The 18,211-nt window shown below is 32.5% G+C and overlaps 1 protein-coding gene across 1 annotated transcript in view; it reads left to right on the forward strand.

The window, feature by feature from the left end:
* The first annotated feature begins 6,837 nt into the window (after positions 1-6,837).
* Positions 6,838-18,211, forward strand: part of LOC107450544 (solute carrier family 2, facilitated glucose transporter member 12) — a 49,154-nt gene continuing 37,780 nt past the window's right edge. Inside the window, exon 1 of the mRNA XM_043041244.2 lies at positions 6,838-6,960. Coding sequence (XP_042897178.1) covers positions 6,945-6,960 — 16 coding nt within the window. The 5' untranslated portion in view covers positions 6,838-6,944. The remainder of the gene's footprint in view (positions 6,961-18,211) is intronic.

Genomic DNA, 18,211 nt, shown 5'->3' on the forward strand with positions numbered 1-18,211 from the left:
ACAATTATTATTTCGGTAGTTGCATCATTTATTGCAGTTCTGTAATCATAAAGCTGTTTGTGTAATTCTCCTGGGGTTTAGAAAATAAATTTTCGGTGGGTGTATTTTCAGTAGAAGAATTTGATAAAAGATACCAGAAATACCGAAAGATCCTTCCCTACTACTACCAGAGCCTAACTAAGGCAGGAGCATACGGGGCAGTTGCCCTGGGACCCCACGTCAGAGGGGCCTCCAAATCGAATAGAAAGTTTATTTTACGTTTCCTTCTTTAATGCACTTTTTTAAAACAAAATTTCAGTATAGTGTAAAATCCGTCAGTTTTATGTTGACTTCTTCATTAATCTATCATATGAACACAAAAAACTCTATATCTCGTAAATTCATGGCTTTCTTGAGCAGAATTCTACGAAGTTTTCGCAATTACGATGTGCAAATTTGACCAATCAAACGCCTTTATTTTTACGTATTGCAAAATGCAATATGTTTACAAAAAAATACGGGCTTTTGATTGGCTTAACTGAGCCATCGTAATTGCGAAAATTTAGCTGAATTCCGCCCTAAAGTCAGCAAGGATAAGAATTTTTCGTAGCTAGCAGCAGTGCGAGAGTGTGGATAATGTCCTAGTCACAAGAAGCATATCAACTATTCAATATGGATCGTCCATCGAAGCAGGCGTGTTCAAAACAAAATGGGAGTTTCTGTCGAGATAGGCATGTTTACATCACGTCCGGGTCACTATGTCATTTTAAATTACAAAATACAAATGATTTCATTCCCCCTTTGTCACAACTGTTCTGAACTTTTTCTCAGAAGCTAATCGACCGATTTTGTCTGAAAGCTTTGAATGTTCGTTAATAACCATAAATTTTATCTTACATTAAAATTGGTTCAAATATTATACTTGAACTTTACAAAAACCTTCATTTCAAAGAGTTTCTTTATTTTAGAAATGAATCTACCACTACAAAAATAAAATTCCACTTTACTAGTACATAAGACATTCAATTCTGTGGTGGCGAGAGAGGAGACGCTCAAGACGTGATCGAGTAAAGATGTGTTTCCCCTGCTCCGTAATTATGCCTTACAACAGAACCGCTCGCGGCGGAAAGGTGTTACCGCCTAGCCGACCATAATCTAAACCGGCCGACTCGGATGGAGAATACATCGATGTTTTTGAGTACCCGTCATTTGAGGTAGTCATTGCAGCTAGTAAGATTCCTCGGAGATACATACCAGATAACCATCCCGATACTGTAGGCTTCTACATGCAATTTAGTTTGGAAGAGGTGAACTCTACAAAAGACTTATTCACTGAATTTCTTAAATCATGTGAATATGGTAATATTTACAACGAATTTAAAAGAATACTATGTGTCATTTGAGTTGCCAGTAGATACTATCACGAACTCCGAAAGGACTATCCATTGCCTGAACAGAAGGAAAAAGAGGAACCCGAGACAACTCAAGATATCATCACTCGAGTCCCAGAGCCCAATCCCACCCCAGTGACAGATAAAATGGAACTTAGTGCCGTGGGCACTGCCTCCGATACTGAAAACACCACAGAACCTCCAGCTAAAAAGAGGAAAAAGAAGAAGAAAGCCAAAGTCAAGCCTATCGAGTCTACTCTCACGATCCAAGGCAACTGCTCTCCTTCAGATTTCTCTACCCAGCCGGAGACCAAGACTACTACTCCATCGGAAACGATGCAAACCGGTCAAGGCCCAGCTCCCGCCATCCCAGCGGACCCAGTACCGGCAGAGCCTGAGGTGAATGCCGCTTCGGCAGAAACCACAGCTACTCCCACCACAACTATGGACACTTTTCCTAAAAAACTGAAAACTCTCATCAGAGGACTGAAATCAGATACGGAAATTCCAGTCTTGGAAAAAGATCTCAAAAATTTTGAACTTCTACCAGAGAAGATAGTACAGCTTAAAAGAAGGAGTGGCCAGGAGCTTAGGCCCCTCCCAATTTTTCTGGTCATCCAATCGGACAACAGTGCTTCTAGAAATATTTTTAACATCAGCTCAGTTCTGGAGAAGCCACAGTCAGAGTTGAACGCTTCAGAGGAGGAAAATACCAGATCCAGTGCTACCGATGTCAACAATTTAGACATACGCAACGAAACTGCCCTGCAACCAATCCCGCCTGCATGAAATGCGTACCAGTGTACAAAGCCGAGGACAACCCCAGCCACCTGCGTCAACTGTAATGGTGAGCACCCAGCCTGTTTTACGGGCTGCGGTGCAAGACCCAGGAAAGCGCCGAAAGCAAGGAAGTCTCATCCCGTGAAAGCTATACCGACAACGCCACCAGATTTTTGCAGCTCTTCAAGGAGATGAAAGAACTTTTGAAGGACGAAGAGCTTATTAAGCTTCTACGTTCCCTACTTCCAGAGTCCCATAACTGAATGGGGACTCACTCTCTCCCAGGATTTTCTCTATCCTGACGTCACAGTTCACCGCTGTGATATACTTTTTTTATCCCATTTCTTATAGGAAACATGACTAACAGTTTACGACCTACTAGAATCGACGAATCAGTTGGTGGGACTTCGGGCCAAATACTGAGTTCCTACTGATATCAAACATTCTGTGGTGGAGTATCTTTTCATAGGTTAACTACTCACTCCCCACAAACGCTGTTTTGAGAATTACTTCCAAAGTAATGTTTCACAACATGAATAGCAGTGTCGGAAAAACTACATTTTCTTTGTAGTTAACTAAAATTACTTTATTACAATTATAGTTAACAACTTTTTTTTTTTTAATGTATCATATATAGAGACGTCTCTATTTACATATAGTATTGGTGTAAAAAATTTCGATGCTGTAAAAATAATTATATGTCTGTCCAATCCTCTGAAATAAACAGACTAGATTTATTGAATCGTTGGGCAGTCTTTTTTTTCTGTCGAGTTTACGACTAGAGATATCCACAATCTTGAACCCAATTGAGATGACAAGTATTGGGAGAGCCTTCGTGGAAGAATTTTTGATGGAACTAACCGGAGGCTTTACACGGAGAGCACATGGGACTCTCTACCATGATCCGTCTACCACTGTGGATATTTTGTATCGGCACTGTGGTCAGCCAGAATTCATATAGACCAGACTTCGCTGAGTTTTGAACTGGGTTCACCTCATTGGAATGGCGAACACTCAGACTGACGAAGAATGTGATCACAACACTTTAAATAGATATTTCAATCATTGATCATCAATTTTTATATCTTTTTTCCTATTCGGTGTCTTATACAGGGTGATTCTAAAAAGATGGGCAAAACTTTAGTAAGTAATAGTACACACCCAAGCAAACAATTTTTATCATAGAATGCATGGTCGAAAACAAAACGCAAAACCGCTAGAGGGCGTCAAAGTTTATGTTCTTATATGAGGCAAAAACACACAAAGAACGATGAAGTTAAGTTATAAAAGCAAAATTTAATGGCATGTGATTACAATAAGTGTTCAAAACAGTGGCCGGCAGCGGCTATGCACGCAGTACAACGGCGAAGAAAAGATAGGCGAACATTTTGAAACACACCATCACGAACTTACCCTGCAGCGGCCGAAAGCTTGGCGACAAGTTCTTCTGCAGATTCAATGGGAGTCTCATACATAAGAGCCTTCAGCTGTCCCCACAAAAAGCCAATTATTTTTTAAATATTTTTTGACATTATAGCACTCGAATCAGCAGCTTTTATGTATGAATCGTGACGAAAAATTAGCATACGAGCTGTTCTTGTTCCCATAATATGCAAATAACAACTCACAGCGCAGTAACTCGCAACGGGAATAGAGCTTTCACGCTTGCATCAACAACTTTCCAAATGCGCCAGCACCTTTGCGCTTTGCTTTCGACCATGCATTGTTTGATAAAAGTTAAAAATTGTTTGCTTGGCTGTGTACTATCACCTCCTAAAATTTTGCCCATCTTTTTAGAATCACCCTGTATAATTGACTAAGAAAACATATCAAAAAAATTTTTTTTAAGAACACGTAGCTTAAAATTCACCTTCAATGCTAAATCTTCTAGATAAATTTTTACTTTATGTTTTTCTCCCTTTTAATTTTAAAATATTTCTTAACTATCGTTAAGAGCCGCGATGGCTCTGGGGATAGAGTCTTCCAATGAGGTCAACCGGTTTCGAGCCCCGGCAATGACTGGTCGATACGCATCCGGCTTTCACCGACCACAGTGCTGACGTGAAATATCCTCAGTGGTAGACGGATCAGAGGTTAGAGTCCCTTTGTCGTCAGGCTAACCATGGGAGGTTCTCGTGGTCTTCCTCCCCATGTAACGCCAATACGGGCTAATTCCACCAAAAAGTCCTCCAAGAAGGCTTTCTTTCAATGAAGGAGCTTCCTTGTCTTCTGGATTGAGTTCAAAATTACAAGGAGTTGAACATTAGTAGTCGTAAACCCGAAACAGCTGTTCAACGGCGGTTCTAAAATAGAAATCGTTAAATTTCCTGGAGAAATTAAAATATTTCCTCTTGCCAGTGCTGCCCAACGAGTTTTAATCGGAGTCCATCAGAGGTTTATTATGGGAAGTCATTTCTTGGACTGAAATTATTTTTCTGTTTATAGAAAACTACTGGTTTGCTAATCAATCATATTTGGTTTCTTGAAGTATTCAACATTTTAATTCAAAGACTTTTCATTGATGCAGAAACACAATTTTCAGTTCCCTCGTTTTTTAATGAAGATCGGCATTAAAACCCGAATAATGGGAAAAAACTCGTTTAAATATACAGGGTGTCCGAAAAACATTAAAATGGTCAAGTTATACAAGAAATAAACATCGTATTAGGAAACAAATGAATGAAATAATAATACTAAACCCCATACCTCACCTCAAGATTATTATTTCCCCCCGTTTTTTATTGCTGGTTGTTCAACAAAAAAAAAAGTATTCCTCTATGAACTACGGGTTTTTGCAATTAGGTCAAAAAATGTTGCTGTCATCGATAAAAATAGAACTGGGCTACAAATTGTTTAAAATCTCTATAAGCACCCGTTACTCGATGAAAATATTTAAAATGTTTAATTATTATAGGAATTATTTTGAAAGCAATACTGAGCTCGAGTCCTTCAGTAGTGTAATACTGAGCTCGAGTCCTTCAGTAGTTCAGTAGTGGAGCAGGGATTATAGTGTTAAATACGGCTGTCAAGTTCAGTCAAATTTACGATAGAAATGTATACTTTAAAGGGGTTAGGGATCACTAAATATACATTTTGATAATATTTCTCGAGTTATTCCATGCTTTACGGATATTATATTCCTAGTATATATTTTACAGAAAAATACATTTTAGAAAGATTGAGAATAAAAGGGTTGCTTTACTAGATAAGAAGAATGGTGCCTGATTATTTTTATAACTTCTATAGGTTTCCAAAAATGTAAATCAATAAAATGATGTTTTTGAGTCAATAAAAAGATGTCATTCTTGACTGTCTTTAGATTTTCTTAATTTAACTTTATTACAACTTAAACTAATGAAAATCGATTTGGATGATGCTAAAAAAATTTTTTTAAACGTAAAGAATGACTCCAAAAAGATATTTCTCAAAAATCTATAAACCGACAAATATTCGATGTGAGCAGAGTTGTATAGATGTCTCTGGTCAAATTATTAGACGCACTATAAGATTCTATGTAAAATCGTAATTATCAGGTACTATAAACTTTTATTGTTTTTACGGAGCTGAAACTGGTTTGCACTTATTTACGTTTGTCTATCACTTGGTTAACATCTATATTATATAAAACGCTAATACGTATGTATCAATAAAACCGATGATATTTCTTTTCTCGCGTTGGCAACAGTTTTCATTTTTAATTGATGGGCTTCAGCGCGCAAGAGCACGTAGTGAGCATCATATGTCTAATCGGGTGAATTCTCACCGAATTATCAAAAAAATTCTCACAAAATTATCTTCTTCGAAGCCGATGCTTTACATCCCAGTACTATATCATATTGTTTTACAACACATGGTTTTAGCCCTCTGGTGGGAAAGACTTTAAAACAAAACTTACAACAGTTACTTTTCTCAACAACTGAAATTTAGAATAGTGTGATTAAGAAAAATATGTGAACTGTTTGCAATTTCAAATTAATATTGAAATGCACAGGTTTAGAATTTTCTACAGTGAAAAGTTTTCGGAACTTCAGTGTTCAAAAAAGTATACAAAAGCTAGACGTTAAGAACGTATCCAATGAGCGAGCAAAGCGAGCATCGGATTGCAAAGTTCCGGGGTTGGCGAGGGCCAGCGAGCTGTGCGAAGCCTCCTAGTTGTTATGAAATATGTTAAAAATAAATACAGATGGGAATTATATAAAAATTCTCCCGAATAAAAGCCCGTTACATGAATATTTAAATATAAAAATATCGCGCAAAACATGTCATTATTAAAACACTACGGTGCGTCTATTAATTTGGTCTAATTATTTTAATACACTAATATAATGCCGGATATAAAAAACATTCTATATTTATAAAATATATCGTCTAATTTATGCAATCGTCGAATTTATATCATATATCGTCTAATTTAGCCAATTGATACACGAACATAAACAAACGCAAACCGGTTTCAGTCGAGTAAAAACAATAAAGCTGTATAGTATCACCCGATAATTAAGATTTTACATAGAATCTTATAATGCCTCTAATAATTTGGCCCGGGAGTGTAATTTTGTTAGAAAAAAGAATGAAAAATTGTGATCCTCCATTCGTTTATTATTGAAAATGAAAGGATTAGAAGTATAATTTTCTCTCCCTGTCTCGAAAAGAAGTAAGATTTCCATAATTGTTGAGTAAAAATAAAATGCTTTATCATTGTATGCTTTATCAGCGTCGTAAATCGTTTGTGTTATTTACTCAAGAAAAGATAGAGACGAAAGCTGTGTACATACACCATGTCTAGAAGAAAACATGCCCGACCAACAAAGTAAGACTTTCTCTCATTTTTCTTAATGCCTTCATAAATTAATCTCTACCTATTTAGTAGACACATAATATATTAAAAGAACATTAAAATTTCTAATAAGAGTTTTAATTTATTTTAAATTTGTTAATTTACAACTGGCTGTCCTCTTAAGATATAATATTCTGAATAAAACATATTATTTGTTTAAGAAACGATTTTTAATGAATTCTATTTTAAATCATCATTTTGGTAGTTTTTGAAATTTTTTTCACTTAGCAAAATTCGCTGGTCAAGTAGGATTTCCTTTTCTCGTATTTTTTCCCTAAAATATTCGGAACATTTAAAAGCAATATACCTTATTTACCGCTTTTAGAATAAAAAATGAAATATATATAAATATTTTGCAAAGTCTAACAAGACTCGAAAAATCTTTGGACATCACGTGTTAGTTTACAGAGTACATTCCCGAACAATTTGCAAAAATATTCTACCAAATAATGTAACACTTTTATTTTAAGTATAGTTTGTCTAGGGGAAGAACTCCCCCTATGGAAACAGGAATAGCACGCACCTCGCCTGTCCTAATAGCGATCCCCTACAGTTAGTTATACCACCAGACATTTCAGTTGCTTTTCATTCCTATCTTTGGAGACATGTGTTTCCATATTTGAGGATTGGATCTTTCAAAATCTTTATTATGAGTCTATGGAGATGATAACTAGCGACAATCCCCAGCATAATAATATCGGTGATAGAATTTGATGTACTAGTTGATTTATTGCTGTTTTCTGAGAAGAGCTGTATTATGTTCACGGTTAGGGTCTCTCCTATCTTGCCTTTAGCAGTCGAGTGTATGCGTTGTGTGTGAACGAGACTGAGTAGCAACACCGCGAGGAGGTGGATAATGTCGCAACCACAAGTAACAAGTCAATTGTTCAATGTGGGTCATCCATCGAAATAGGTGTGCTCAAATCGTAGTGGGAGTTTCGGTCAATTTTGGCGCGTTCACATTACGTCCGGGTCACCAATGTGGGAATGATAATTAACGACAGTGTCAGCCTTCGTATATGAAAAGGTACCCCGCCATAGAATCGAGTTAACGTGTCTTATATACTAGTGAATTGGAATTACATTTTTGTAGTGGTAGATATACTACAGTACAAGTCCTTTAAGGCTACAGTGGACTCCCAAAATCGTGAAAATCTCTCGAAAAATCTATTTTCTAATTTTGACCATTTTATATTAATTAAATGATATAAAAAAGCGTATTAATTATTAAAACCATAAGAATTTGTAAAAAATTTGACAGTGTTAGTGTTATTTTGCTTTTTATTACAAAAACTTGTTATTGTGAGTGTTTTATGTAGTGTTTCTGAAAACAAAAATTTTGCATCGAACTGGAAATTGAAATAGTTCCATGCGTTGTAATTTTGATGACTATTCCATGAAACCTTTTTGACACACTCTCTAGACTTGTTAAGAAAAAATTTCAAAATAAGGTGCCACAGCATATTTTATAGTCATCTCAATGTTACGTTGATAGAGGGACGATTTTCATGTTGTTGCCGAAACTTGCTTTTTCTACTCCGTAAGGAAATTAGTACAAAAATGAGTAAATTCTTTCCCTACAATTTGAAGAGTAAATTAACAAATAATCTTTAGATTTACGAAAAAATTTAGCGCGAGGAGCTTATTCAAACTTCAGAATAAATGGACAATTTTAAAAAACAAAAATTTAATTTTTCATGTTTTAGAATGTATAAAATAATTTTTTTTTGTGTTCTCTCTCTAAATATAAACAAGTTACAGCATTATTTTTTAAGAAAGAGTCCACTGTAGACCTAAATCCACTGAAAAAGATGTCTACTAAAAATAAGCCTTCTGTGAGATACCTGTGTTTGATCTACGTCTTTTTCATATATAAAATGCAGGACCCATTTAGATTCAATGTACGCAGAACGCTTTGATAAAATTATCACTCATTTTGCATACAATGAAGTGTTTCCAAATATAATGCTCTTCGAAAGCCCTTATTCATGACTGTTCGAATAAATTTTCTCTATCAATACTTCTTTATGAATAAGAGTTTTATGAAAACAATTTTTTCATACTTTTCCAACACTGAATGATCATAAAGATATACAAAAACTACAAAACTATTCATTGATTTTGAACCATTTTAATTTGCCAAAAAGGGGAATTTAATTTACAAGAGATGTTATAAATATTTAAGCTAACTGTTCGTTGTAAACGCATTCATTTCAGTTTGATGGTGTTTAAAATTAAAACATTTTATTATTTTTCAAGATGCTCGATTTTCTCCAAAGAACACCCTTCTTAATTAGTTTACTTCAAGTAGGCATCTAGTACCACTACAAGAATACCAACCTTTTCATAGATGAAGGTTGACATTGTCGATAGCTAATATCCCCCACATTGGTGACCTTCGGACGTGATGTTAACTCACCTACTTTGTCTGAAACTCCTACTTTGATTTAAACACGACTACTTCGATGGATGGTCCACATTGAAAAGTTGATTTGCTACTGCGACATTATCCTCATGCTGTTGCTACTCAGTCTCGATCACACACATCGTTGACTCAACCACTAATGGCAACCTTGAACAGCCCGGTGATGTGAATACAGCACACAAAACAGCAATGAATCAACTAGTGGTATCCATTCATCGAAATCTATACTTCTGGTGGGGGATGCCACTACAAAAATGCAATTCACTGGTATATAAGACACTCTTTTCATAGGTTGTCGATGCGCAAAGTGTTCCGTAAATACCGTTTTAAAATATGAATTGCATCTAAAAATAAAATCTTTCCATTGTTGACGGAAGAAACATTACTGAGTTAGATATTACAGGGACATCGCTAAAATAAGGTATTTATTTCATTACAACTTTCAACTAGTTCAAATAGATGCTTTCGCGAATCACATTGGAGGTATTAATAATATATGAATGTATTAATGAAGAATACTACTAAATTTGAATATTAACGAATTTTGTAGTTTTTGACATGATATGGGCCGTGTTTCTTACGATTCAAATATTAAATTTACTAGTTTAAAAAAAACTACTTTAAAATGTAACCATTTCCAAGGTGTCACATGCTTTTTTTCATATACCCTGTTTTTTAACAAAGCCTCCTGTATTTTTTGACTGCTCAAATTTCTCCGCATTTGTTAAATAAATTTTTTAAAAAACAATTTGGTGATAAAATATCCACTGATGGCAAAAATACTTCTTTTACTCCTCAACAGATGGCTCAAGGCATTTACCTTCCAAAAAGGTGAATTGGGTTCGAATCCCAGCGATGGCTGGTCGATGCGAATTCCGGCTTGCACCGACCACAGTGCTGACGTATATTATCCTCAATGGTAGACGGATTATGAGTTAGAATCCCCCTGCCGCCAGGTTAACCGAGGGAGATTTTCATGGCTTTCCTATGTAACGCAAATGCAGGTTAGTTCCCCCAAAAAGTCCTCTACGAAGGCAAATTTCTCCCAATACTTGGTCCAGGCGTTCCCTTGTCTTCTGGATTGGGTTCAAAATTGAAAGGATAAGGAGCTGAACATTAATAGTCGTAAACCCAAAAATTGGGTCAGCTGTTCAACGATGGTTATAAAATAAAATAGTCTAAGTAATTATAAATGATTTTAAAAAATCTTCTTAAGATTAAGATTTATATACATATTTTTTACTTCGCTTAATGTAAGTGTTTATATTATTTCCAATTTCCTCTTTTTGACTTACATCATTATGCATCGAAACTTTACTTGTAGCCTAAAAATGTCGCTAATAAAATCTCCGTTATTTTATTCTCCAATGTTGGCAGGCATTTTTAAAAGACCTGTTTATTTACAAATAATACAATGTATGTTTTTTTCAAGATTTATTCATTGTATTAACATACAATGAAATCAGCAATTAGGACCCTTTAAGTAAATAAATAAAGTGTCTCGTGTAATGTTCACAGTCCCATCCTTTATATACATTCTATTCATTTCATTTTTTACACGTCTTCTTAAATATGGTTCTACAGGAACAAAAAAACATTATTCTTGTTCGCATTTTGACACGCAAATTTTGCATTTATTTTTATTGCCGTGATTTTGTTCATATAGAATAGCTTTTTTTACAGCCCTAATAGGATATTATCTAACAATTGGCAATATAATACTGCCGTGCTCATGAATCTTATCTTCTAATAGTAATGAATAGCTAATATTATATGACATTAAATAGTGTTCAATCTAACATTCAAACTTTTAAAATAATCATCTATTTCATTACTTTTGGTCAAGTGCCACTTTTTTGTGAAAAGGCATCCCATATTATCATAAAACTATCGTTTTACTACTTCACAGCAAATACAGAAAATGAAGTAAAATTATATCGCCGAATTATTCTACTACAATCCAAATCTTCCTCTTGCTTATTCCAAAAAAGAAAAAGCAACGCAAGATAATATCAGAAAATATGTTTTTGGATAATTAATGAAAATTTTGCCTTTAAACAAGTTAGCTTTTAAATTTCTATTTAATAAATTTATTATTGATTTTATTAGAGTCTCAAGACATATAACTACATTTATTTATGTTTATTTTGTTTTATATCCGTCAGTGAACAGCCGACCCAATTTTAGGTTTACGACTACTAATGTTCAACTCCGTAGCCTCGCAATTTTGAACCAATCCAGAAGACAAGGAAACTCCCGAATCAGTACCCCCAGATTTGTTATGGGAACATGGAGGACTTTGTAACTCGACAGATTTAACTTACATCAATCACTATTTATTACACGGTCCGGTGGTGATGGGACCCACGATAACTAGGACATGGGTCCAGTGCCCTGCCAACCAGGCTGCCCCTGGGGTTTTTATAAGATGTGATGAACTTAAATACAGTATTTTCTTTCGTTACAAATGTATAATGTAAATAACTATTTCTTTTAATTATTCAATTCGTACAATTTTGTGATAATTTCTATTAGAGTCGTGGAAAGAAAATTTAATACTGGTATTTACAAAAATGCAATAAGCACAATGAAATCCTTAGTCGAAGTTACGTAAATGCCACGGAATATGTAATGATGTGGACCAATAACGCGCCACTTTGAAATTTAATTGCTCGTCTCACTGATAGTGCGAAACTGATAAAGTTATTCAAAACAAAACTCTTTTCAAGGTTGTTTCTGAGTTGTAAAATAATTTTTCTGTTTTTACTATTTCATTCATGAATGACGTAATTGTTAATTCATAAAGTTTTTCAACGTAACACTACCGATTCAACGTGACGTTTTTAATCTTATCAAGAGTTCGATGTCTGAAAATAATACGATAAAAAGTTTTATTATAAATATCGAAATGTTTATACAGAAATATTCAAATAAATTAAGGCGAATTGCCTTCGCTTCAAAAAATAAAAATAATTAGTTACGATATTTATTTCCTATTTCATATCATTCTTTAAATTTTTTCTTTTTCATTACACTGCTAAAATTGTATTGTTTTAGAACATGATTCACAAAACTAAATGTTTCTTCCTAGTATGGTAGTACAGGATCATATAATTTTCTAGATGATGATTAATCCATACCAGTTTTCATCGTATTTTTCAGAATTATATATTTTGATAGAATTATCTTTTGGATAGTCAACAAAATAATTTACAGTAGAATATTAAGAATATACATCTATATATTTACCTTTTTCTTTATCTTTCATTTCACATTTTAATTTGGTTGATTCGCATTTTCTACCATTGAAAGCATCTTTAGGGTTTAAATATTCTAAAACATCTCTTTTCCAAGTTTTAATATATTTTATAACATTTTTATCATCATTAAAATCACATTCCATCATCTTTATTAATTTGAATCCATTATTTTCTTATTAATTTTTTGTGTATTATCATATAAATCTTTCATGCATACATTACTTTGAATATTGCTTGTTGAATCTCTATAAAATTTTTTACATTCATGCTCGCAGTTAAATTGATATACGGTGTTTTCCTCTAATATTTTTTTATCTAATTTCTTCCCCCCATTTAAAGCATATGTTGCATTATTTAAACAAATAATCGAACAAAGCCTTTTTACTTTATTGATCTTTTTGAATAATAATATCTCCATCAATAGCTATTGTTCAAAGAAATTTAAGTCGATAAATAACCATACATATAGTCCCTGACCAAATTATTAGACGTACTATAACATTCTACGTAAAATCTTAACTATCAGGTGATACTATAAAACTTTATTGCTTTTACTCCGCAGAAACCGGTTTGCACCTGTTTACGCTCGTGCATCAATTGGTTAAATTAGACGATATATAGTATATATTCGACGATTGGATAAATGAGACGATATTTATATAAATATAGGATATTTATTATATTAGTATATTATAATATATAGACCTAATTATCAGACGCACTGCAGTGTTTTGATAATTGCATTCTTTGCACGAGTTTATATCCGATACTTTTCTATTCAAATATACATGCAATGGGCTTTGGGAGATTTTTTTATACATTTCATATTTGTATTATTTTTAGCGTATTTCATTACAATGTTAACCAAATGAGACACAAACGTTAATAAGTGCAAACCGGTTTCAGCCGCATAAAAACAATAAAGCTTTATAGTATCTCCTGATGATTAAGATTTTATATAGCATCTTATAGTGCATCTAAGAATTTGATCAGGGATTGTAATAATCCCTAGAGCCGTGATGGCTCAGGGGATAGAGCCTTCTCCTTCCAATGAGGTGAACCGGGTTCGAATCCCAGCGATGGCTGGTCGATACGAACTCCGCTTCCGGCTTGCACTGACCACAGTGCTGACATAAAATATCCTCAGTGATAGACGGATCATGAGTTTAAGTCCCCTTGCCGTCAGGCTAACTGTGGGAGGTTCTCGTGGTCTTTCTCTCCATCTAACAGAAATTCTGGTTAGTTCCATCAAAAAAAGTCCTCCACGAATGCAAATTTCTCCCAATACTTAATCCAGGAGTTTCCTGGTCTTCTGGATTGGGTTCAAAATTACAAGGCTACGGAGTAGAACTTTAGTAGAACCAAAAAATTGGGTCGACTGTTCAACGAGGGTTATATTAATATAAAATAAAATAATAATTCTATATAAATCAATTTGTTTCCTTGATAAATTGTGAACGCTTTAATCTTATTGTTATAACAATATTTAGTTAGAAATTGAAAATCTTTGCCAAGATGAACTGTGTAGTCCATATGAATGAAATAACCAAATACAAAATTCATTTTCATTACTAAATATACCTTTGTTTTGTAATCCTGACTTATAACCAAATTGATTGTTTCTTGATTAGTCTTGATTCTTAGATTTCTATCATTTTTAACAGTTATTTATAAAGCAGTTATTTATAAAATTAATGGATTATTTTTACAAGCATCACACTTTCTTTTCTATTACAAACATGTCTTTTTGCTGTCATAAAACATTTATAATCAATCATTACCCGTTTTTTACAACTGATTTCTCCGCATTTATGTTTTTCAGTAGTTTTCTACTTATGTTACCTTTACATTTCGAACACACACACTTTTCTTTTCTTTATCTGGCATATTCTAAGCATTTTTTAGCTTTAAATTGCCTAAAGCATTTCTTACAAAACACCTTCAGAATCGGAATTTTTTACAAAATATTTATCGCATTTTAACAAACATTTATGCAGATTTGATCTAAAATCTTTGATAGTAGTTATAACATCAAAATGATTTAAATTTTTCAATATGTAAATGCAAGCAGATTTATTAGTACCACTATATATTCTTGCATTAAAATTTTATCTACCCAATATGTTAATTTGAATATCTCTAGTAATGGGCAATAATAATAGATAGATAATAATAATCTAAAAATTTAGCAATGGATAATATAGCAGATAAGATAAAATATAATAGATAGAAATAGTATAATATATAATAAATAATAATAATCTAAAAAATACTTTTTAGTAGTTATAACATAAAAATTATTTCAATTTTTCAATAAGTAAATACAGCTAGGTTTATTAGTGCCACTATATATTATTTCATTAAAATTTTCTCTGCACAATATATTAATTTAAATATCTAAAAAAATTTCTAACTTCTTCACTTGCTCTAATTTACAAATTTCTAAAGGAATATCACATTCATGTAATTTCTCTACCAATGTTTTTTGTAATTTTCTGCTATCCTTGATACTTTTTAAATCATTTTTCGTCAATTTTTTTTTATAATTTAATTTATCACTTAACAAATCAGATTTTGAAAGGGATTATTATAGATCTAGCTAAGCATATATTATCGTCATTTTTGATTTGAATAATGTTTTTTTGAAACTGTTTCATAATTACTATTTTTAGATGCTTACCTCCTTTTGCCAATTTTATGACATTAAAAACAAACTTTATATTCTATATTATTCCTTAATATTTCTAAATAATCTTCAAAAGCTTCTTTTGTGGACATAAAAGGGTTTATTTAATAATGAGTTGTGTACAATAATGTCTTCTTTTCCAGCAATATTTCCAATGGCTTTAAGTCTTTTGTAACATTGTTCCAATCAAAATTTATAATACTTTCGATGCACCTTTTATTTTTTTTTTGATATATTGAAATTTTGTTTGAACCATTTCATAATCTGGAATAAAGAAATGTTCAAGATTTACTTGAGTAATTTTTTTTTTAAATTTTATTTTTAAAACCATTATCATAGAATTTTTTATCAAAAGAATCAAATATTTCTTTCATTTCATTTAGCTTCATTGGTTCGCTTATAAATATTTTTTTCTTTCTCTCCTAAATAATTTGATACATTTAAATGTCATAAATCAACTAAAACTGGTTTATATTCATGTGTTGTTCTTACATATTTTGCTATTAGTTTAATCAAGTCAATTTCTTTTTACTTCCTTTTTTCACTTTCATATTCAATTCTTCCAAAAACTTCTAAGTTAAAAGACTGTTTTTGAATTAAATACTCTCCATTTATAAGGGAAAATTCTTTTATATACCTTTATCCGCATAAAAATAAACTTTTATGAAACAATTAAATTCCTTCAAAAACTTCTAAGTTCAATGACAGTTTTTGAATTGAATATTCTCCATTTATAAGGGAAAATTCTTTTAAACACTTTCATCCTCATAAAAATAAACTTTTATGAAACAATTAAATTCTTTCAAAAACTTCTAAGTTCAATGACAGTTTTTGAATTAAATTCTCTCCATTTATAAGGGGAAATTCTTTTAAACACTTTTATCCTCATAAAAATAAACTTTTATGAAACAAATTTAATATTAAGTGTTCTGTATGAAATTCACTTATAAAATGCTTTTGTTTGTGCGTATATTGCTTACCACATACGCGATGAAATTTTGTATATTTTATACACAACTTATACAGATTTTGTAAAATGTTTTACCCTCTTAACGATAATAATTAATAGGCTTGTTTTGACGTGGCAGGTATACGAAAAAGGCTCTATTAGAGAATAATTTTATAAATATTTACAAAAATGTTCTCTAATAAATGGCAGACTTTAATAGACTCAGAAAAAACAACCAAATGCAAAATATTTGAAGCCTGGAATCTATGATCTGATATCATTGAGAAAAATAAACACTAAATTTGGTGATTGCGCAGTTGTATAGTTAGAAGTTGAAAATGAAAAAAAACGAATATTTTCTTTTAAAAATAATGGAGAACTTTCTGACAATGCGACTCATAAAATTAGTAGCGGTTAATATATATTCGACTATATAGATATGATTGAAGGAAAATATGAAAATACTTTAATGGATAGCATATGAAGCCACATATTTCTTTATTAATTTGTTATATTTCAGTTATCGATTTAACCTCGTGAAATGACTTAGTATTTATTGCCTAAAATGACAATAAAATTCATAAAAATAAGGGTTTTTACACAAAAATTCGAAGTTGTAAAAAATAAGTATTTTTTCGTAGTTACTAAAAATTTTCTGAAATTCTTATTTTAAGTATTGATTTTATAGTTATTTTTCTTTATCGATAACTATGTTCTTATATCCATGAAACCACAGGCAAAAAAAGTGTAAAATTGTTTAAAAAGTATTACATTTTTGGGTATAAAGTAAGAAAAGTGGGCTATAGTATGGAACATATACTAATATTCGGGTCGCATTCATTTCATCGACACCACTTCATCGACAGACCATTTCATCGACTAGGTCATTTCGTCGACAGGCTATTTCGTCGACAGGGTCATTTCGTCGACAGGATCATTTCGTCGACGTGATCATTTCTTCAACAGGGTCATTTCGTCGACGTGGTCATTTCATCGACAGGGTCATTTGGTCGACAAAGTCATTTCGTCGACAGGGTCATTTCGTCGACAATTGTAGAAAAGGTTATTTCGTAGGCAAAGTCATGCGTAATTTTGAAACTAGTTTTATGATTTTTTACATTAGACGTCATGCCCTTGCACTTCTTTGTAATTTAGTACATTTGTGTTAAAATTTTTTAAACCTAGCCTGATGCAAAATCTTAATAGTATGTTGAAGTTGCCAGAGAAGAAGCATTTTATTAGAAAATTGCCTACTCCTCTATTCACATCACGATGGAAAAACTTTTTTTATATTATGTGTTGTAACTGCATTTTACTCATATAAGTTGTATATTACACATTTTACTCATTTAAGTTGTATATAACACATTTTTTTTTCTAGTCATATTTAACACATTTATTTCTAAGATTATTTTTTAATGTACATTATTATAGATTAGCATCGCAAAAGCAATAACTATTGTGAATGATTCTTGATGTAGGGAGTGAATGACGGGTGAAATTAGCAAGGAAAAAAAGACAGTATATAATGAATCTGTGAGATAATGAAACAGCGTGGTCGATAGGTCATTTCATTGACAAGGTCTTTCCGGTAACAGGCCATTTCAGCTGCAAGAGTTCTCTGTCGATAAAAAAACTATAGGGGAGAGTGGGGTCAATTGTAACAGGGTACGATTGTAACAGAGCAAATATTTCGAGTGTCGGGTTCTAGATTTGGTTCCTAGGTGGCGAACAAGGTGTATTTAATAAATCTACATGTACACCCCTGCTGGCAACCATTTTTATGTACTTTTGAAAGAGTTACATCACAAAAGATATTTTCACGCTACGTAAGTACTTTTTTTGGTATTAGAATATTATATTGTAACAAAGTAATTTTGTTTAAACAAATAAAAATTATTAAC

Source organism: Parasteatoda tepidariorum, chromosome 7 (assembly GCF_043381705.1).
Source record: "Parasteatoda tepidariorum isolate YZ-2023 chromosome 7, CAS_Ptep_4.0, whole genome shotgun sequence".
Taxonomy (NCBI): Eukaryota; Metazoa; Arthropoda; class Arachnida; order Araneae; family Theridiidae; genus Parasteatoda; species Parasteatoda tepidariorum.